The sequence below is a fragment of the Haliotis asinina genome, unplaced genomic scaffold, assembly GCF_037392515.1.
Source record: "Haliotis asinina isolate JCU_RB_2024 unplaced genomic scaffold, JCU_Hal_asi_v2 scaffold_33, whole genome shotgun sequence".
Classification (NCBI taxonomy): Eukaryota; Metazoa; Mollusca; class Gastropoda; order Lepetellida; family Haliotidae; genus Haliotis; species Haliotis asinina.
Genome location: NW_027133905.1, coordinates 87,389 through 109,961, shown reverse-complemented (window position 1 = coordinate 109,961; position 22,573 = coordinate 87,389). Strand labels below are relative to the sequence as shown.

The window sequence follows — 22,573 nt, the reverse complement described above, 5'->3', positions numbered from 1 at the left end:
CTGTACACTATAAGTCAAATAGGAGGTAGCGTTCATTTGTCAGTGTTTTACGTTGTCCACCCCACTGTACAGTACACTGTCTGTCAAAAGTGGAGGTAGGGTCCATTTGTAAGTTTTTTACATTATCCACCCCTGTATTGTACTCTATCAGTGAAATAGGAGGTAGGGTTCATTTGTTAGTGTTGGACATTGTACACTGCTCAGTGATGGACACCAGTCGCCCCTGTACTGTACACTGTCAGTCATAATGAGAGGTAGGGTTCATTGGTCAGTGTTGGACACCATCCACCCATGTACTGTACACTGTCAGTGATAATGAGATGTAGGGTTCACTGGTCATTGTTGGACACTATCCACCCCTGTACTGTATGTTGTCAGTCACAATGAGAGGTAGGGTTCACTGACCGGTGTTGGATTCCAGCCATTAATCAACTGTGACCAAGGTTTTTTACATACCTCCTGCATACTACAAACTCATTGAAGATCCTCATTAAGGTTAATGTCCCGCTAATGTATATATTCTCATCATTGGTATTTGGCCACTTATGTATACCACAGGTTTCACTACCCACTTGTATATTTTGCAGACTTCACTTGTTAAGCTTTATCGAAGCCCATGTGTTGTTATACTGTCTGTCTTCCTTATCCGTATTGTGCTGTATAAACATCTCCTCTCACTTGTGTATATGCTTCTCTAATCTTATGCATTTCATCATTGCTTGGCAATGTTGTTAGAACCTACACTCTCATAGCAATAAAGAAGTTGTTCATCCGTATACTACACTATATTGTCACTAGCCAAAATACCACACCCTACTGCTAGTCTTCACATGCAGAAGACTATCACTACAAGCACACATGAAATGGCTTTCATACATCGTGTCTATATGAGTTGAAACAAAGTCTTTGGCTTGATGAACAAACACTTTACCAACAACACTACCCAACTGTTCCTCAGGGTGGAACTGATGAGCGTCTACAAACTACACCCACAAACTACAACTCCTCTACAAACTTCTTGAGGCAATGAGCACCTCATTGTGTCGTGTTAGTGAACCCCTCAATTACTCCTTCACTCCCTCCTTCACTCGCTCCCTCCTTCACTCACTCCCTCCTTCATTCACTCACTAATAACACTGTGGAGATTTCTGGTTCGAATGGTTTAAAGTATATGTTGCTTGTTGTGGGAAGTGACAAATGGGATGGACAAGATCAGTGACCTAAGTCAATGAATGAATGAAGTCAGTGGCTGAGCGGGCTAGGCGGCTGACTTTGTGTGCTGGCGATTAGGTGCCTGACTCTGAGGGTGCGGGTTCGAATCCCGAATGGGACTCAACCGAAAAAAGTACTAGAATTTGTACTTTACTAAGAAAGTGAAATCCCAAATATGACATATGTTGTATCATGCCTTGTCCGGCAGAGTCTTTTGCAGGGCTTGTTCACTCTCTTACTGTTCAAGGCAGTGGTACACTAAGTTTAATGAGCCTGTTTCTTGCCAGTTATAATGAAGGCACGAGACAGCCATTATGATTTATTTGCTTACAGTGTGATTCATCTATTTGTGTTTTGGCAAAGAAACTCACATCAGATGAATAACACTCAGCCAAGGGTCAAAAAATACAATCGCTGGGACAAGTCAGTTTTCATTTTGGGCAATCAAGTAATGGTATCTTACTTGTCCCTGGGTGACTAGATAGTTTCCTCTTATGGTTCCAAACTTCATATAACCTTGAATTTCATTTCATATCTACTCCAAATGCAGCTAATAAATTTCGCATTACAAATAAAGTAGAGTTGCTATTCATCACTCTTGATTTATGTCAGGACAAGTTACTTTCTTAAAGTCATTTGCCCGGTGGCAAGTGGCTTTTCAAAACGTTTTTGAACTGCAGCTCATCCAACTCATTCACTTTCACATTCTCTCTCTCTCTCTCTCGATCACTCACTCACTCACTCACTCACTCACTCACTCACTCACTCACTCACTCACTCACTCACTCACTCACTCACTCACTCACTCACTCACTCACTCACTCACTCACTCACTCACTCACTCACTCACTCACTCACTCACTCACTCACTCACTCACTCACTCACTCACTGTTTGTCTATTCTTACCAGGTTCAGCCAATCGGAAGAAGTCTCAGTTTCAGCCAGACCTGGATGTAGAGAAGATGTTTTCCTCTACCAATGATGACTACCGTCACAGTGGCTGGTCATGAGGCCACATGGCACCGGCTGGCAATTACAAGTATGACCAGGTAGAGCTTTATGTCCATTCCCGCCATATAGCTGGAATATTGCTGAGTGCGGCGTAAAACTAAACTCACTCACTTATGTCCATTCTGTATGGTAATGTAAGGTCTGGTATTTTTTCTTCACTAGTGACCACTGAAGAGTGTGAAATGTCATTGTCCCTTTGTTTACCAGTCTTATTCTACAACAATTGAGGCAACAGGAAATACATTAAGGTGTTGCAAACATGAAGCTCCAGATGGATTTATACTTCAAGGGTGACAATTTCAGGAGTTCTTGAAGACTCTGTCATCACAGGAACATCAAATCTTGAAAGTTGTGACACCACAATCTTGTTTAAAGGGAACTGCATGTGCTACTACTGTTCTGTTTCAAACTGGGTACTAGTTACAAACTAGTTTCAAACTTTCATCAAGTTCTCACTCCCTTTTGAGAGCAATCAAAACAACATGCTAAACAAGGCTGACTGAGATTGTATGGCTTCCAAGGAGCTGTTGTAAGGTTCAGTTCAGAACAGTAGCAATTGATTTTATGAAAACTGTCTTACAGTCTCAATGATCATAATACATTCGACATTGTATGAATAGAAAACTCCCAGTCTGAGGACCTGTCAAGATCTGGGGTAGAACATGTCTTCAGCAACCCATGACTGCCACAAAATGTGACTATGCTTGTTGTAAGAGGCGACTAATGGGATCGAGTGGTCAGACTCGCTGACTTGGTTGACACATGTCATCAGTTCCCAGTTGTGCAGCGATGCTCATGCTGTTGATCACTGGATTGGCTTGTCAAGACTTGATTATTTACAGACCACCGCCATATAGCTGGAATATTGCTGAGTGCAGCTTAAAAGTAAACTCACTCACTCTGATTTCAAAGTGCAACATGTATAATCTGATCTTTCTGAAACATGTATGTATCTGCATCCACAGAGAGCCATGAGTGACACATTTTACTCGACCAACATCCTGCCTCAAGACCCAGAAAACAATGGTGGCTTTTGGAACCGATTTGAGATGTACTGTCGTGACCTCACCAAGAAGTTCAAGGATGTCCGCATCTTGAGTGGTCCTGTGATGTTGCCGGAATCAGAGGAAGATGGGAAACTGTATGTGAACTATGAAGTAAGTGAAATGGTTTTCAACATGTCAGTTCTTCAGTGGCAATTACGAACCTGGGAAGTACAATAATAGACAAACTTTACGGATTAGAACTTCTTTTATTTTGTGAGTGCAGGGTTTGATACAGGTTCTTGTACCGTTGTCAGTTAGAAATGACATTTGAAATTTCTATCTGTATTGAAATGTCACACTCAAAATACAAGCAGTTGCTATCCATAAACATTGTTATATAGGTTTTGCTTCTCACTGTCATATGCATTAGTACCTGGGGTGGCTCAATTCTTACCTTGATCTTTACTGCTTGGCTGGACAAATGTCATTAAGCTAGGATTTCAAACATTTGTAATTTCACTTTTCCCCACCAAACAATTGTAATTTTCAATAACTGAATGACAAATTAGGGGTATATCAGGCGTTCAATAATCCCATCACCTGACACCCTGGAAAAGTCAGTTTTCATTTGGTCAAATTATGGTACAGTATCTTACTTGTCCGTGAGCTACTAGATAATATCCACTTATGGTTATAAGCCGCAAATGAACATGGATTTAATTTCATCTCTGCTGAAAATGTAGCTATTAAATAAAGTAGAGTTATGTTTCTTGGCTATTTATCCCTTCCAAATAAACTGTCCACTGAACACTAACATCAACTACCATGCTGATTTATTGGTTCATAATTACATCATCATGATTCTGTCCTAAAAATCAGGGCAAGTGGAAATTTAGTCAGGACAAGTTAATTTCTTAAAGTCACTTGCCCTGTGGCAGGTGGGTTTTAGAAAGATTTTTTGAAACCCTGTATATTTATATGAGACCAAACGTTTAAGCACACGGAATCAAAATATAAGTGAGATTACGGTGCTTTACATTTCAACAAACTAAAACCAATCAAGAGTTATCCAAGCTGTCCTGATTTGATTTGAGTTTCCTTAGACTTCCCATTCACTGCCTATTTACACACACAAATATCAAATACAACTGTATTGTTGCATTGTCCACAGTGGTGACGCCATTCAAATATTGTGATGTGAAGTCAGAATTATGTCACAAATGAGCAGTTCCAGATGCTACCATGGAACCAGCTGAGACGGCCAGCTGATGACACTTCACAGCTGTACCCATGCTCTATGTCAATCAGTCCAGACAGTAAACCCCATTCAGGCCTTTTGTTTCATTTTTGTGTTTACAGTGTTGATAAACATCACCATCTGTTCGTTCCAAATGAATTCTCATGTTTCAAATACTCAATAACACCCAGAAATTGGACTACATGTGATGTTTACCTCTTTAAACATTACACTGTATTTATGAATAATCTCACCAATGGAAAATGGTGTCACTCATTGTCTAAATCACTGAAATGGCTTGCTTCAACCTTACTAGCAACAGAACCATACATTATACTTAATTTTGATATTACAAGCAAGGACTATTGGTGCAACTCATCTTTTTAACGAAATTTTCTGTTATTATCATTTTGCTGGAATATTGCTGTGTGTAACATTAAGCAACAAGTGAATATTGTTATTATTGTATGTATGTGACTTTGTTCTTTCAGGTGATCGGAAAGAACCAGGTTGCCGTGCCAACCCATCTGTTCAAGGTCATTGTGGCAGAAAATGATGATTCTGACATGAAATATGTCGGTGCATTTATTGTTCCAAACGAACCAATATCAAGTCATAAACTACGAGATTTTGAAGTGAGTGTAGATTATTTGGAAAGTAAAACTGGTGTTAAGTATTTACCCAGACTGGACAAATCCAGGCAGTTAAGTTTATGTGGGAAAGATGGGTGTACCATTATGTCCAGTAGCGAGTTTGAACTGGATATGACGAGGAAGAAAATGGAAAGCGCTTACAGTGTCCATCAGCTGGAGAAGTCTTGGACAGAACTTCAGAACAAACGTATAAAACCTGATGAGAAACTAGTTGCTCTTTACCAGAACAGAAGAAATGAACTTGTAGAAAAAGAGAAATTAAAACGTGAATTGTGACATACTTCACTTGTTGTCAATGACATTATGTGATGGGTGTTTGTTGTTGTTTCTATTTGATAAATCAGCCCAATGCAGACAGTTTAACGTTTGTGTCTTGGTGTTAACTGGCCATCAGTTTTCATTAAGTACAGTTCTATGCTGCTTTCATCAATATTCCAGCAATATTCACAGGAGGGGACTCTAGAAATGGGCCTCACACACTGTTCCAGTATGGGGAAAAGAATCCAAAGTTTTTTTAATGGCAAGCAAACACTTTAACCACTGTGCTAGTCCTGGACATCTCAGAAATAGCCTTCCTTATAGTCCTGTGGCAAGCGGCTTTTAAATAAAAAATTGAACCCCTGCACATCCATGAAGATCCAGGTGAGAAATTGTCTTCAACATCCCAGATCTGGCTTGCCGACTTGGTTGACATTTGTCATTATATCCAAACTGGGTAGACTGATACTCCATGTTGATCACTGGATTGTCTGGTCCAGGATTGATCATTAACAGACTACTGCCATACATACCTGGAATGTTGCGGAGTGTGGTGTTTAACAAAGAACTGCCACTATCTAAACCTGTTGACACACCACTGAGCCTCACTGTCAAGTTTCAACACACCATCACCCTCATACAAGAAGGAAGGGTTCTCTGCACCAGCTTTCAGATTGCTGGCTACAATCCAAGCCCTTACAACCAATGTTATGCCACTGGCAACAAAAAAAAAACCAAACAAACTTAGGCTAATAATGATGAATGTTTATTGGAGTTGTAAAAGTTGGAGAGAAGTTGTGTTGGCACACTGTACATACAACTCTAGTACAGGTTAGCATTGTTCATATAGGATCTGGTGACAGGCTGGCATCACCATGGGAGAATTGGTAAGAATTATCTCCCTTTTCAGAGTTATCTTCCCTTGAAAATGTATGCTGCAATCCGACAGCATATGAATTTTTCAAATGTCTTCTGAATATTCATGATAAACACAAATCCCAAATCATATAACTGCGTAAATGATAGAACTCGGACATCATGGGAAGGTAACTCTACAAAGGTAGATAATCGTGTTAGTCTGAAGAGTAAAACACAGTACAAAACATTCACCAGATGGACGGGATACACAATCTTGTCTGTTTATATACATTAAAATAACTCTCCACTAAATAAGTTACGGTATTTGTAACTGAACATGGCGACACTGTACCTGCTTCTCCCAATATTCACCTTGTTTGGAATTGTCAGCACACACGAACGAAGGGTTACAAGTGGTGGGTATTAATGGTAGTGCAAGTGATGCTTTGTTGGTTATACTGACATCAGGCCAGATGATATTTTTTGTTTGGTTACAAAGTGTCTGTAAAATACAAGAAGGTAGCATGAAAAAAGTACAATTGGAAAATCCCATTTAAAAAATTTTTTTTTTTAATTCTCATGACTTAATGTCTTGTCCAAATATTTATTTTAAACATTACATTTATTTCCAAAGTGACAGTAACTGTGTAACTTTCAGTTCACATATTTCAGAACAAGGGAATATAAAAATACTGTTTCATTAAAAAATTATTCAATTCAATTTTTAGAGTCCGTGGAATTGCAAACCAATTTTTTTCCCAAACAGTCTGGCATGAGAGCTGAAGTAAGCTTCTTTGAACCGAGTGAATAGTTAAAAACAAGCTAATGGAATAGACACAATACTGACAAATAGTTAATTATTGGGCCAAGACTATATACAACAAAATGTCTTGGACAGCCTTTCGTCTGGATCATATCTCCTGTGATCTGCGTGGAAATTCCTGCTATATATCAAGTGGATGTTGTCTCACAACAAATCAGTATTAGGGTGTCAACACTGTGGTTAATTGATCAACTCTACTGGCTAGCGACCAGTTACCCCTCCATACCAGTTATCACCAACACCTGACTGTAGCACTTGGGTAGACAGCTTGACTCGTACTTCCGTAGTACTTTACACATTGACACGTCACAAAAGCGACAGACTATGAGAGGCTGTTTGCACGAACTCAACAGACATGCATCAATGACAACTGGTATGCAGCGATAACTGTTCGCAAGCCAGTAACATCTATTTCAAATTCTTTTCCCAGTGATTTGAGAAAAATTACATCTGTTGCTCACTGCCACTAATATTGAATAAGCAATAAGTGAAAGGCACAAATCTTTCATCACCACATTCATAGTTTTTTATGCAAAGTTTTCACAAAAGTTTATTTCTAAATACAATTCAAATAAAATTTATATTTTAAAAGCCAAATGACATGACTGATGAAATGGCAAATGACCAAATACCTCAGGGACAGTGGAATGGCGGCAATCCAAAAAGTGATGTTCAGGTCAGCATCCTTGTTTTCAACAAAGTTCAAAGAAGCTTAACGATGGCTGGGTGGACTACTGTGATCAACTCACACGATGATGACACTGTTGACTGGTTCTCTCCCCTTTGATTGCTGGATCTCGAGGGGTAGAACAGGGCCATAGTAAATGCAAACAGACATGGTTAAGATTTGTTCTCTTGTACAGGCTGTGGGGATATATCATACTATCGATAATTGTGATACCTTATCGGACGATAAATATATTGATGCCTTTTCATATCATGATACACATGGTTGACCTTAAGATTGTTATTTTTCACTTGAATTTGATGGTTATGTCAAAATGTATGTTTTTAAAGAAAATAACTAAAGACAGCATATCCTGATGTGTATAAAATCATACTGTATCGTTCCAAGATTTCACAGTAAGTATCATATTGTGAATTTTCCGTATTGTCACACCTCTAATAGTCACTGTTGCTCCACCTGCCTTTAGATAACCATGACGATCAAGATAAGTTGGTGAGATGGCACTGGTTGAAAGGTGGAAACATGTTATTCGCCTTGCAAACAGTTTGGCCTCACCTCTTAATGATCAGTCCCAGATGAGTTCTTTAAACAGTTATGCCTCTAGCTAAACCTGGTTGGGATACCATGAGTTATCCAAGAGCCCCTGATGAGTATATAACAGGTCACCAGTAACAAAACCACAGTGTCACCATTTTGAGTCTGTTTCAGTAGCCAATGCGTGATAAAAAACCTTGGCAACAAAAATCTGCTTGAAAAACACACATATGATCACACGTCAACAATTCAGATCGATACAAAAATAACATCATCTTCAAAGAATTTATACATCCAAGTTAGTCCATTATATACAAACTATTGTCGTCATGTACAAATTTTCAACATAGAGTCACAAAGTCCTTCTTACACAGCTATTCCCAGAGTCTAGCTTCTGAGTTATGCAAGGGCATCCAGACAAGCAGAAACAGATGCAAATGTTTGGTGGGTTGAAAGCTCTTTACTTACAAACAATATATCCGAATAACGAAAAATGATATGAATGATCTGTTACCATGGTTACATTTTCACGATTACCACAGATACTTGGGTTACTCAATCTCAATATAACTGAAATCAAATTGGGTTGGTAACAAGATTTACTGATTATCTGAATGGAACTTTAGATACAAAACTTGTAAAAAGTAAAAAATTAATTCGATTAACTCAAGTAAACTGCGACTAAAATGTCAAATAAAATGAGTTTAAAACTTCACGGGAAGAATGTTAATTGAGAAATTTGAAATATCTATTGCCTGAAACAACAAATGTCAAAGTGCAAATCTCTGGGACGGGTAAAACGTGATTCTTCATTTCACACATTCAAACATTTTGTTACTCAAAGCAAACATTGAGAAAATGACAATTTCAAGAATGTAAAAACTTCAGATATATACAGCCGCAATAAAATAAAGTTTTAGTTGATATGCTGGTAGAGATAGAGATCACAAACTCGTGTCTTTCATGTCCACTTTAACAAACAAAGGGTCATGGGCTTTGTACAAGTAAAAACATTCCACGAAGATGCCCATTTTAATATTAAAATGAGATTAACCACCTGCAAAAGAAGATTCTAAAACAAGTTCCAACTTGACTTTTTTACACTTATGTAACACTAATAAATACATCCATAAAACCTAAACACAATAAATTAAACATAACAGTAAACCTCCATAAATAATAACAATTTTGTTGCTGTTGGCTTGTTAATCTGTACATACTTGAAATATTAACTTACAGCTGTTTCCAGACACAATTATGCTATTTTGTGTGGAACCTACATCATAAAGTTCATAGAGGTCTGTTCATTGAGCAAGTCCTCACAAGGACATACAGACGGACAGACAGACAGACAGACAGCAGCTGTAACATTCGGCCAGTAGAGAGTCACAAGTTTGCTCTACAGTGTTAACAAGCCTTGGATACTGTTAGCCAGGTTACAAGGTAAGGATGTCATCAGCGGGATTATTATTGTTGTTTGCTGTTGATATCTGTTTGTTTGCGCTTTCGCCAGGATGCTCGACTGTTGTGTGTGGCAGCTTGAGGCATATCTTCTAAGACATGGCACTGATGTGTTATAGATCTGAGAAATAACTATCAGAGAAAAACGAATGTACATTATACATAAAAACATGGAGCCATCAATCCTCAATGAATCACTAATGTACACATCTCTTTTGGGGCGTATTGTTAGTGAGAGACACTTCACTTCACAACAGCCTCCCCATGCTATACATTTCTATATTCCAGAGTGTGGTTGCTCTCTGTCTGTATCATACAGTGGAACAGACCCATCACAACTTATTTATTGCAGGATGTATCACATTATGAACTCTGTTGTTACACCAACATGATCCAGAACTTGGCAGACTCAGCGACATTGATTATGCATAAATACGGAAATAGGATTGATATTGTTTGACAAAAGAGTGTAAATATGGCTGAATTACACATCCCAACCTGCATAATCCAACACACTGCTTTCTGGTTCAGAAACAAAAAAGTGATCAAAATGGCCCTGTTTCATAAATAGTTTAGTGCTAATATCAAAAATTGTCATAACTCCTACATTTCAACATAGAATTCCAAGTCATAGAACTAAGATTGTCGTAACTCCTACAGTTCATCAGAGACTTCCAACAGTCATAGAACTAAGACTGTCGTAACTCCTACAGTTCAACACAGACTTCCAACAGTCATAGAACTAAGACTGTTGTAACTCCTACAGTTCAACACAGAATTCCAACAGTCATAGAACTAAGACTGTTGTAACTCCTACAGTTCAACACAGAATTCCAACAGTCACAGAACTAAGACTGTTGTAACTCCTACAGTTCAACACAGAATTCCAACAGTCATAGAACTAAGACTGTTGTAACTCCTACAGTTCAACACAGACTTCCAACAGTCATAGAACTAAGACTGTCGTAACTCCTACAGTTCAACACAGAATTCCAACAGTCATAGAACTAAGACTGTCGTAACTCCTACAGTTCATCAGAGACTTCCAACAGTCATAGAACTAAGACTGTCGTAACTCCTACAGTTCAACACAGACTTCCAACAGTCATAGAACTAAGACTGTCGTAACTCCTACAGTTCATCAGAAACTTCCAACAGTGATAGTACTAACATTGTTGCAACTATTACACCTGACAGTCAAGGTGTAAAACTTTCTTCATGAAACAGAGCCTGATCAAACACATCTTGATAAGAAACTCTGATTTGAGTCTACTGTCTGTTCAGCTGTGAGTCAATTACCTGTTCAGGTGTGTGTCAAAGGTTTAGCTACAAGTATCCCTAATGATTCAAACCAACCAAAGTAGATTTTGAGTTTGCAGAATTTTGTACAGACAGCCAATGACTGAGGCACTCATGACAAATCTGATAGTGAGTGAGTGAGTGAGTGAGTGAGTAAGAGTGAGTGAGTGAGTAGCTACACAGTGGAAACAAATACAGTATTCACTGAGATGAGATTCATACATCTGACAAATATAACAGACCTACTGAATATTATATTATAACACCCTTTCTGTTATCGTAATAAGCCTTTTGTTAGGTTTAATATGACATCATTTCCCTTAAATGCACAAAGACACCCCATTAGGAGTATCACAACACCCTATTGGGTGTATCACAAAACCCTCCCAAAATGTACAAAGACATACCTTGTGAATTGTACTACCTGTGACACTTTGCAAAGTATCACGACACCTTGTTCAGTGTATCACAACACCCAAAACCCTTTTCATATAAGACAACACCTTTGTTGGATGTACAAAAACACCCAATCTGTTAAGGACAAAAAGCAAAATAGGAATGTGGTAGAATTGCAAAAAAACACAAAATCTCATCAACAGTGTCAATAATACCGAAATGTAAACAAACTCTCGTCTTCCTCATAAGTTCAACACAAAATCTCACATGGAGAAGTGAAATCTCTTGTGGTAGGAAGTGCAGTAAAGAGGTGGTATATAAAAATGTATGTCTCATTCCTGAAGCAATTGTCATAAACATTATCAATAACAAGTACTTGTCTTATATACACCAACTATGCTATATGCATCCATAATGGGTTAACATTGGCCTCCTGTAGTCAAGCACTACTCATCAGCTTGCCAGTGAGTGAGTGAATGAGTTGGGTGTGCACACATTGTATTCCTGGCTCCTTGGGTCTACAAGCACCTTTCCTACTGCACCACTGCATGTCTTTCGAAAAAACAAAACACAATGCAATATGTTTTTACTCGAAGTGTGGAGAAAGTGAAAGAAAAGAAATTTTGTTTTCATTGCTTTTTAAAAGGATATTATTGCTGTTCTGTTTGTAAAAAGTGCAAAAGGAGTGATATATGTCATGTGTCATGTATGCAAATAAAAAATAGTCAGATCTGCCATGGATACACCATTCCTTGCAAGATAAACGCAAACAAGGTATGATCAACAATCTTATAACGTCTACAAAATCATGATGCACAAATACATAAAAGTTGATATGTTCATAGTAAGTCACAGTTTCAAATTGAAGGTAAAGCAAGATCATCAGGCTGACTAAATAGAAAAATAATGTGTCATTATGGCATGAACATTTACTCAGGTACTGTATTACCAGCAGATATATCCTACATAAAACAAGTTAAGGTATATCCCATTCTTTCATACTTCTACAGTCTACCTGTTCCCTGGTGACAGAGGATGTATACTACTATGAAAGAATCAGGCGTTTGTAACTTCTTTTGAGTAGAATATATCTGCGAGAAAGGTCAAGCTCCACAGGGACCAGATTTCAAGGTAAGAGTTAAAAAATATCTTGTAATGCATCGATTCTCAAAAATCAACCAAAAACAAACTGCGGCTTACAAACATAATAAATTTTGAATAAATTGATATGTTCTAAAGCCATAAATTGGGTAACTGCTGCAAAAATTAAGAAAAGAATTAATTCAGGAGCCTATCCCAATAACTGTTTGCAAAACATATGATTCACATGAAATTTGGAAAGCCTAAATATATTCAGATTATTAAGAAAAGTATCATATTTACTGAATGCTAAATCACTGCTATATACACATTCTACTGAAAGCAATTCATGTCTTGAACCAAATGTCCACATAGTTAAATGATCTATGTTACTCCAGCTCCTTCATTGTTGATAATATCACAGATTTTTACCTCATCTTGGAAAAACACATATTCATATATACAATAATCTGCACCCATGTGTTGAGGATATAATACAAATCCTAGTACGTACATCACCAGCAGAGATTTCCTCCAATGTCCTGTGTAACGGCTTACTCCAAAGAGAACAATGTGTAATACAATAATTAGGTACACATGCACCATAGCTGTGGAGAGTTGTCGACATATTTGTTTGAACTAAAAATCCTCATATTTTGGAGAGTAACTTATGCTCATTTCTCGATTTATTTACGTAATTTGCAAATCAAGTGCAAATTTTCTCAACTATGACCATCAACGTCATGTCAATGTTCACCTGTTCATCAGTTTACCGATCTATGTTTTTATGCATATTTTGCCGATGATTACAAGCCCAAGTAAAATTTCCAGCTGCATGTTCTTGGCAATGTTGATAAATCCCGGGAGCATTAACGTGTCTTCAAATTTCCCAAACTGATGAAAGTGACAACATCATCAAAGGGTCATCATGTCTCAATTGTTCTCTGCTGGCTTTGTATGAAACATCTGCCTGAGTGTTCACCATTCATTGATCAGCCAGAAAATACTGATTCGTCCCTCCCACCCTCTGGAAGGTAACACTTAACATGAACGTAAGGTGCAATCACAGTGCTGCATAAAACACAGACCAATACTACATGTGTCAGTATCTCACGGTCAAAAGTCCTGTGAAACCTGCTACCAGCCCCCTAATATGGTCTCTGTTTAAATTTCCATGGATATTTGCACACTGTAGTTGCAAAGTCTGAATATTAGAGTTCTGACCTAACATGAAAATTGTCTTACACAAGAGTAGGATCAAATGGTCTCTCTATTACATTATTATATTATTAGAGTACTGTCTATTACATGCATATCATTATTCAGAGCCCAATACTGAAAATATTACTTAATATTACACGTCTTACATTCATACCGTTTACTTTAAGCAACCCTCTAAACTACATTGTGGCCTTTATGACGGTGCAAAATAGAACATTGTCTTCTTGAGCTATCTCCTCTTGTTGTCTCATGCCTCGGACTCCACTTGATACTTTGTGCCAGTTGGGGTGCTGGACTTCCAGAACTTGATGTTGGCAATCTTCTCCTTCATCTGGCTGGGTCGATGCTGTGAAAAAAAACAACCCAAAACACTAATAGTCAGTGACTGACCAAGATGGTTCATAAGCCAGAACAGTGACAGGCCAGGATGGTTCATAAGCCAGAACAGTGACAGACAAAAATGGTTCATAAGCCAGAACAGTGACAGACCAAGATGGTTCATAAGCCAGAACAATGACAGTAAGTAACTGACCAGGATGGTTCATAAGCCAGAACAGTGACAGACCAAGATGGTTCATAAGCCAGAACAGTGACAGACCAAGATGGTTCATAAGCCAGAACAATGACAGTAAGTGACAGACCAGGATGGTTTATAAGCCAGAACAGTGACAGACCAAGATGGTTCATAAGCCAGAACAATGACAGTAAGTAACTGACCAGGATGGTTCATAAGCCAGAACAATGACAGTAAGTGACAGGTCAAGATGGTTCATAAGCCAGAACAGTGACTGACCAGGATGGTTCATAAGCCAGAACAGTGACAGACCAAGATGGTTCATAAGCCAGAACAATGACAGTAAGTGAAGGACCAGGATGGTTCATAAGCCAAAACAGTGACAGAACAAGATGGGTCATAAGCCAGAACAGTGACAGACCAAGATGGTTCATGAGCCAGAACAGTGACAGTAAGTGACAGGCCAAGACAGTTCATAAGCCAGAACGATGACAGTAAGTGACAGATCAAGATGGTTCATAAGCCATAAAGGTGAGACCCTAGATGGTTCGTAAACCAGAAGGGGGGCAGTCAGTGACAGCCCTAGATGGTTCATGAGCCACAACAGTGACAGACCAAGATGGTTCATAAGCTGTGACAGTCAGTAACAGCCCTACATGGTTCATAAGCCAGGAAAGTTACAGTGACAGCCCTACATGGTTCATAAGCTGGAACTGTGACAGTCCGTGACAGTCCATGACAGCCCTAAATGGTTCGTGAGCCAGAACAGTGACTCAAGGTACAAGAATCAGTATCGCAAAACTGCATGCAGAAGTTGAATAACTACTACCATGACTATGCCAACTTTCTTATACTTTATGTCAACACAACGCTCATACCAGTGCTCCCACTCTAATGATTCACACCTCCAACTTATTCTGTGACAGCACAAACTCACCTCCATAAGCCACATGCCTGACGCTGAAGTAGGATGTGTGTAAGCGTAGAACACCCACACTCCGACACCCACAATGACCACCAACAGGAGGACCACGATGGCCACAACTGCTCCAACAGGAAATTCTGAAACAAACAACAAATCATCTTCACCCTTCCATAACTGACTGACATCAGATTTCCTTACAGTTGGGCTGCTTGGCTCTGTACATTGCTTCAACCACTAGCTCACAAGGTAAAGGTCAACTTGTGAATGATATTCTTCAAAGTAGAAAACTGACCATCAGTCTAGTTAGCCAATACATATCCTACTATCAATCATCAATAGAAACTACACTGGAACAAGAATCCAACAAAACTTCTCATCTGTCCCACCCAAAGGTTTAAGTGTTCGGCCATTCATATACCCTGTATTAGGGTTTCCCAAACCTGGATTTATAAACAAGGGAAGGTAATTCTAACATGCAGTCCCAAAAGTAACCACGCAACCTGCACATGGTCACCTCTGCAGATGCACCTTCCTGGTTTGTTGACTGAGTCAGTCACGCGTCTGTGAAAGGGGTTTTCTGATAACAGAAACCAAACTATGAAGATAGTTTATATCATGCAATTGCACTGTCTCAAAAGAGAAAACACAAATCAGTGTCATCATGTCTTTTTGGGCCAAACCAACAGAACAGGGACACAATATTGTCTTGTCAGCCAAAAGAACCTGCCTGACGCAAGTCAACACAGGCACTCTTCATTTCTCTAGTTCAATCATTCATGAGAACAGGAGATTTGGCATTGGAACGATTGCTTTCCTGACAGAAACATGCAAGCATGATTTGTTTTCATTTGGCATTTGAAGCTGTACTTAGCAGTATTTCTGCTATATGACAGAGGTCTGTAATAATCAAGGCATGACCAGAGCTCCAGATAAGGTTCTGCTCCAGTGGGTACTCCATCACTGTAATATCTGGGAGTGAGTGTTATCAAAGTTGAGTGGTTATTTCATTTCTTGTTACCCACTACTTTCAAATATGTGTGTATTTCAGTGATTTTACTGACCTACATATATGTCACTGAGTAAGTTTACAAACAGGCAGGTACAGCTTATGTCATACCTAATCAAAACCAACTTGCATATACTTCCCCATCACATGTTTAGACAGACATGTGTAAGATAGCCAGTTACTAAAGCATTTGTTCTAAGCTACATTTGGCAAAATATTCCATGCTGTTCAAAGGTGCTGTTTACACATGAACTGATGTATTGCAAAAAAGGTTCGTAACACTGACAGGATAATTGTCATATTTTAGAAAGGATGAGTTCAGTATGTGTTCAATGAGTTTCAGTGGCGAATTCTGAACAAAACTTTACACAAAAATGCAGCAGTTCACATGCACGATGTTTGCACATGCTTTTCGGCACAATCTCATGTAAGTCATCTGCATAGGGTTGCAAGTTGGTTCCCCTAAGTTAGTGGAGAAATCAATCTTTGATGTAACCATATAACATATACACACACACGTAACATATAGTGAGTGTTTTAAGTAAGTCTAAGCTTTTGCTGGGATGTATATTAAATGATTTCATAAAAATATCCCTAATCCTATACTAACAGTTCAACAATATGTTGATAGCAATCAATATCTTGATATGCAAGCAAGCAATTTTTATAGATATATTCTGTAAACATATGTTTCAAACTTTTGGCGTACTTAACATTTCAAATGCATAATGGGTACACAACAATTATTCTTTCAGTGATTAACTTGAAAATTTCTCTGCATATTCTACCCAGATGCGCAGTGTATAGGCCCCTGCCTGATGACAAAATCCAGTGAGTGGGATACAATAACAAGCATCAACCATGTCAGCATGCCTGCCCATCTGATCCCAAGAGTAAATTTGAGTGAGTGACTGAGTTTTACACCAGCTGAGTTGAGTTACGTTTTACTCAGCAATATTCCAGCTATATGGCGGTGGTCTGTAAATAATCGAGTCTGGATCAGACAATCCAGTGTTCAACAACATGAGCATCAATCTGCAAACTTGATATGTGTCAACCAAGTCAGCGAGTCTGACCACCCGATCCTCTAACAACAAGCATAGTCGCCTTTTATGGCAAGCATGGGTTGCTGAAGATCTATTCTACCCCGGACCTTCAAGGGTCTGATTCAATATGACAAGCAGTGGACTGTTAGAACAATCATGGACTGGAGATCACAGGCTGCAGCTCCGAGAAAGCGAAACACAAAGGACACTTACTGTCATTCACCTTGCACAGTCCTTCAGTGTTATTCTGTGGAGAAAAAACGAAACCATTCAGGTTTAAAAACATCACCTTATGTTACCAACATGCCAAGTAACTAAACATCCAAGGTTATAAAACTGATCAGTTACTGAACAAGTTTTTCATTTTCAAATTGGTGCTGTGATTACCAGTATGACAGACTGCATTTACATGTGGTTCATCTCTCATGTCCAAACTATACAAGACAAATAACTACGGCAATCTCATTAATATCTGATCATTTACTGGAATCTGACACCTCTCTGTGGGAACATCTGACAACACCACCATGAGACCATGTGACTTTTGAATTAGTCAGCATCAATGCTTCTTTAGCCAAGGTTGGAAGGAGTGAAACATTCACATCTTTACACTTGATGTCTGCATTCTGGCAACAAACTTTGATTTGTATGCAATATTCCAGCTTTACAACAACAGTGGCAACCGAGTTGGCGAGGTGGAGCATCTACTCGTTTCTTGGGACAAACACAAGTTGCTGGTCACCAATCCTAGCCTCGATCTTCACGATAGAGAGTTAAATCTCAACTAATGAAGCCAATACATTCTAACTTGGACCTTCACCGGTTGACAACAAACATCAGTACAGATGGCTACACTAGGTGTTGTCAGACCTTCATCCAGATAGGTGTGTTGTGATACTTAAAAGATGCAATTGTGAGGATAATAAGCAATAGTAGTGGTACAGTTAAACATGTGAGCCATTAATAAAACATCGAAATCATAATCTTATGTATGACAATACATTAATTGTCAAAACAGATTAATTACTAGACGCTAATGTCAAGTGTGCTGAAAGTATATCAAAGTTAAGGGAGTATATAAACAGAAGCAGAGATTCTCAGTCATGATCAGATGGCTTTCACTAAAATAATCCCTTTGAATATACAAAGCAATTTACAAGCAATATAAACATAAACAGAAATATGCTAACATAAAGAGAACAAAAAGAAATAATTCCCACCACAAAAGATTATTCTGTCAGACAAAATGAATATGGAAAACACCATTCCTCTTGCTTCAGTAAAATATAAATTTGGTCTTCAAATAACACACTTCATCTTCAGAAGTTATACAGCAGCAGTGAAACAATTTCTAGGAATACACGCAACCAGTGTGCGAAATATTCTCAAGATTATCAGGGTTAGCTAACCTCCAAAGTTATTAAACAGTCTGAAACTTCTTGTCTTGAAACTTGCTAAAAAATGCAAGAGTTTATTTCTGGTCCAAACAATGTTTGACAATCGACAGTCAAACTTCATAAAAACAACTTGACCAAATCAAAACAGGTCTTGTATACACAATGTTACACCCACAACAGGCACTAGGACAAGATGAGAAAAGAAAGCCCTAATCCTGTTATTGATTCAATACCAATATGAAAACAATATTTTTATTTTTGATGGATCAAATGGGAGGAAATATTTCTTTTATCAACTATGAGGTGTAAATGAAAAATTCATGTTCAAATTTCTGTAATAAGTAGTGTCAGGGACATTTCGGAACCTTCAGCCGCCTGACCAGTTTGCTAGCCACATGCTGGAGGGCAAGCAGCAATTTCACACACTGCATGCCACCAGTCTAAGACTGCAAACTAAACATTCAGAAAGTGACAATGCAGACCTACTGACAAGCATGTACAATCAAATGTCCTCTGTACTGGAAGAGGTTGTCATCCAGTACATTGCTTAACTGCTTGGAATATTTAGTCTAAACGATAAATGTTGTAGAGAAAGACAGGCAGAGAACAGGGTAAGCTGACTACAAGAGACGCCGGATATGGGCATGTGTTGTCTCCAAAGGTTTGTCCGATTTCACAAATGTATTTTTTCAAAATATGTACACAAAAGAAACTTGATTAGAGAGCTTCAAGGCAACACACTATGTGACTTATTTAGACAAACAAGTTTTTCACTTAAAACAGAAAAAATGGACACAAAATATTTTAGTTTTTTTGATATTTGAATATCAACTGTGTACTCAGCATTTACTCTCTTTAAAAATCCACAACAAAATTCATGTAGACTGTACCTCAATTTTGATTGGTTTCATACATCTTGGTATGTCAGTGTTTAAAACATAATGATTGAGTTTAGCTTTATGCCTCACTCAGCAATATTTCAGCTATATCGTGTCAGTCTGTAAATAATTGGGTCTGGACCAGCCAATTCACTTGATCAATAGCATGAGCATTGATTGCAGTTGGGGTGACATGTATCTACCAAGTCAGCTACCTTGACCAGCCGACTATTAGTCGCCTCTAGGTTTGGACCAGAACATTGTTCATAACACTAGAACACTGTTTCACTAAATGGATATCTGGTCACAGAAAGACGGCCGTCAATGCCATCGACACCTTCCGAGGCCATGACACCTGGACTTGACGACTACGATACCCCACTCTCAGGCAGTCACACAAACTATGAACAGAATGGTGCTAAAAGAAAAAAGTACCATGTGTGGGATTTGAACCCATGATTATTGGCGTATGGGATGCATCACCAGCTGATTGTGCACCTGGGCCTCTGGGCCACCATAGACAAAGGTCTGGCTTCAGTCATACTGATTCTTGCACTGGACATAAGCTTGACTGGGTTAAGTCATGTGTGAACAGATCCAAGGAGAGGGGAAACATCAATTCCATGTCACATTACAATGAACTGTATCTCAGTGACGAGCTCAAAGGAAAATACCCAGGATAACTTGGTGCCCGGTATAGCTTATGTCCCTATACACTGATCCAAAAAGACATTTCTTCAGGCTGTCTGTGTCGAAAGAAGGACATCACATCATATGAAAACACTAAAGCTACTCTAGCATGACGTCAAGTGAAAAGTGTGGGAATCCCCTAAGTTATTTTGAGAGGTACACATGTATATGAAAGAAGACAAGTGAAAGCAATCTGCTGAAAACAACAAACAGGCGGAAATAGCTACACCCATGTGCTGCAACAACGACAACAACAACTCAAAATATCAGGACACAAAGAAGTGAAGAGGAACAATTGGAGATTGAGGTAAGCGCAGTATGGCAAACAATTATATGTCCTTTTCATTCACTCCTTAGGTCCAAAGTGAATAAATATGGAACCTATTCAGGACAACAGACTTGCCAAATAAAAATGATTTTTCCCTTCGAGCAGCTTTGACAGTAGAAACCTCTTGTTCGAAGGATGAAGGGTCATTGGTCTGACAAAGAGCTGTAATAGTCTCTAAAAACTTTGAAATTTGACTAATTATAAAAAATTACTTTGCATTCATTCATCAACATTTGAGATGATGATGCCACACACGGTTGTGTTTTATGCAATGTCTAAACTGTTGTGAAGGAGTACAGCAGGTCAGAAAGATGCCACAATGAAGCCATCTACACATACATGTTTACACAGCAACAGATATTTTAAAGAGAAACAGTATATGCAGTAGTGCATCAAACAAGGGGACAGATATTTATGACAACTAATCAAAGCCATGCATTATCAACTAAGTAATGTATAACAACCAATATCTAATGCACAGTCTCTTAGAGCCTAGTTCTTATCCTCTATTTCCTATTCTTTCAATTGGACAAATATTTACTTTGGAGTAATAATGAATTCAGCTGCATATTTGTAAGAACCTGGTTTTAGTCTTGATCAATGTGTTCAGCAAACAATGTAGGAATGTAACCTTATTCTGTCTGTCTGTCTGTCTGTCCACCTTGTTTTAACAGTCAGTGTGTGTGTTTGAAACAGTCAACTGAGGCAGATTTCACATGTACGACACTAAGAGAAACAAAGTCATTTACATCACACACGAAACCCTCCAAGATATTTGATGCTGATCCTGTGATGCTGGACTGTCTGGAAGCTGTGTCGCCATCGACAACATGATAGCGGGCATTCTTGTCACCGATCCTTGTTCTTGGTGTTGTAAGTACAAGTGAGTGTAAGACTCTGATGTTGGTCGATTTCCCTTTCTCAGTGCTTTCATGCAAGGTGGATATTATTTTTGTGGAAACTGTCGTTAACACCAACGGTCGGTCATTTTGTGAAATTTTATCATATGAAGCAGCAGTATTAGTAGTTGTCATATCAGCAGTATTTCCCAAAGCAGAAGCAGTGGCAGCTCTTGAAACAAAACCACTAGCAGTTTTCCCATCCATGTTAGTAGTTATCTGTGTAGCAGTATTTTTCACAGGGTTAGTTGATGGTGAGTTGTCTAGGATATTGTTACTAGCAGGACTAGTTGTAATGCAACCAGTATCAATCTCAGTCTGCATGCTTGATCCGCTCACCCCACCACAATCCGAACTTCTGTCACTAATAATGGTTGATGATGAAGTAGATGAAGGGACAGTAGTAGCAGTGGTAGTAGTGGTAGTGGTTGTTGGAGCAGGAGTTGTAGAAGTTGTTGTAGGAGTAGTAGTTGTTGTAGGAGTAGTTGTTGTTGTAGTAGTTGTAGTGGGAGATGCAGTTGTTGTTGTAGTAGTTGCATCACACTGGGCTGTACTATTAAATGCCTACAATCAAGTTACATTTCCTTGTTAAAGCACCATTATTTACGTTCATGTTTTATTCTATAGACCTGATTTTTAACGTATTTATGAACTATTTGTGGATCACTCATGACGGACATCACAGTTGACATCATTAGTCACTGCACAGGGTTGCCTAAAAACTAAAAGCACATGGCAAAAATAACAGACAGAAACGTTTTTCTGTGTTGGAACATACAGGGGAAGAACATGATGAAGTTCATTCTTCAAATTCTTGAGTAAAACACCCAAGTGGGTTAAAATATTGAGAAATGACACAGCTATAGATCTATGTTGGTAAGCACCAACACAATCACTGTCCTGCATGTTTCATGCCACATTCACCAATACATGTTTTCCCGCTTTTTCACAGATGCTGATGATGACACATGGACAGAGCTGACTACTGAATGGAAGTTTACTGAACTCCTCCTCGGACTTGTGGCAAGAGTTGTAGATAGTTCTTGAAGTCTTACTCAAACCATCAAATCTATCCATTTTAGCACTAAGTATCAATACAATCATTGTGTATACAGTGGAATCATTATTGGTCATCAAGAAAGGATCCATGTTATCTGGGTGGAAAAAACGCT

The 22,573-nt window shown here is 38.6% G+C and overlaps 2 protein-coding genes across 2 annotated transcripts in view; one reads left to right on the top strand and one right to left on the bottom strand.

Annotated features, from left to right (window-relative positions):
• Positions 1-2,124: 2,124 nt before the first annotated feature.
• On the top strand, positions 2,125-5,410 carry LOC137270076 (nuclease EXOG, mitochondrial-like). Its single transcript, XM_067803879.1, has 3 exons — positions 2,125-2,262; positions 3,190-3,381; positions 4,939-5,410. Exons 1-3 carry the CDS (start codon positions 2,230-2,232, stop codon positions 5,374-5,376), a joined length of 663 nt encoding a protein of 220 aa, XP_067659980.1. The 5' UTR covers positions 2,125-2,229; the 3' UTR covers positions 5,377-5,410.
• A 698-nt stretch (positions 5,411-6,108) lies between these two features.
• Positions 6,109-22,573, bottom strand: part of LOC137270071 (plexin domain-containing protein 2-like) — a 38,244-nt gene continuing 21,779 nt past the window's right edge. Inside the window, exons 13-15 of the mRNA XM_067803875.1 lie at positions 17,423-17,456; positions 15,170-15,294; positions 6,109-14,064 (exon numbers count right to left, since the gene is read on the bottom strand). Coding sequence (XP_067659976.1) covers positions 13,966-14,064; positions 15,170-15,294; positions 17,423-17,456 — 258 coding nt within the window. The 3' untranslated portion in view covers positions 6,109-13,965. The remainder of the gene's footprint in view (positions 14,065-15,169; positions 15,295-17,422; positions 17,457-22,573) is intronic.

Excerpts from the sequence above, each read along its gene's own strand:
- LOC137270076 (XM_067803879.1), top strand. The coding sequence starts at position 2,230 with ATGGCACCGGCTGGCAATTACAAGTATGACCAG. Across the intron at positions 2,263-3,189 it reads GCAATTACAAGTATGACCAG|AGAGCCATGAGTGACACATT; the intron begins GTAGAGCTTTAT and ends CTGCATCCACAG. Across the intron at positions 3,382-4,938 it reads AACTGTATGTGAACTATGAA|GTGATCGGAAAGAACCAGGT; the intron begins GTAAGTGAAATG and ends TTGTTCTTTCAG.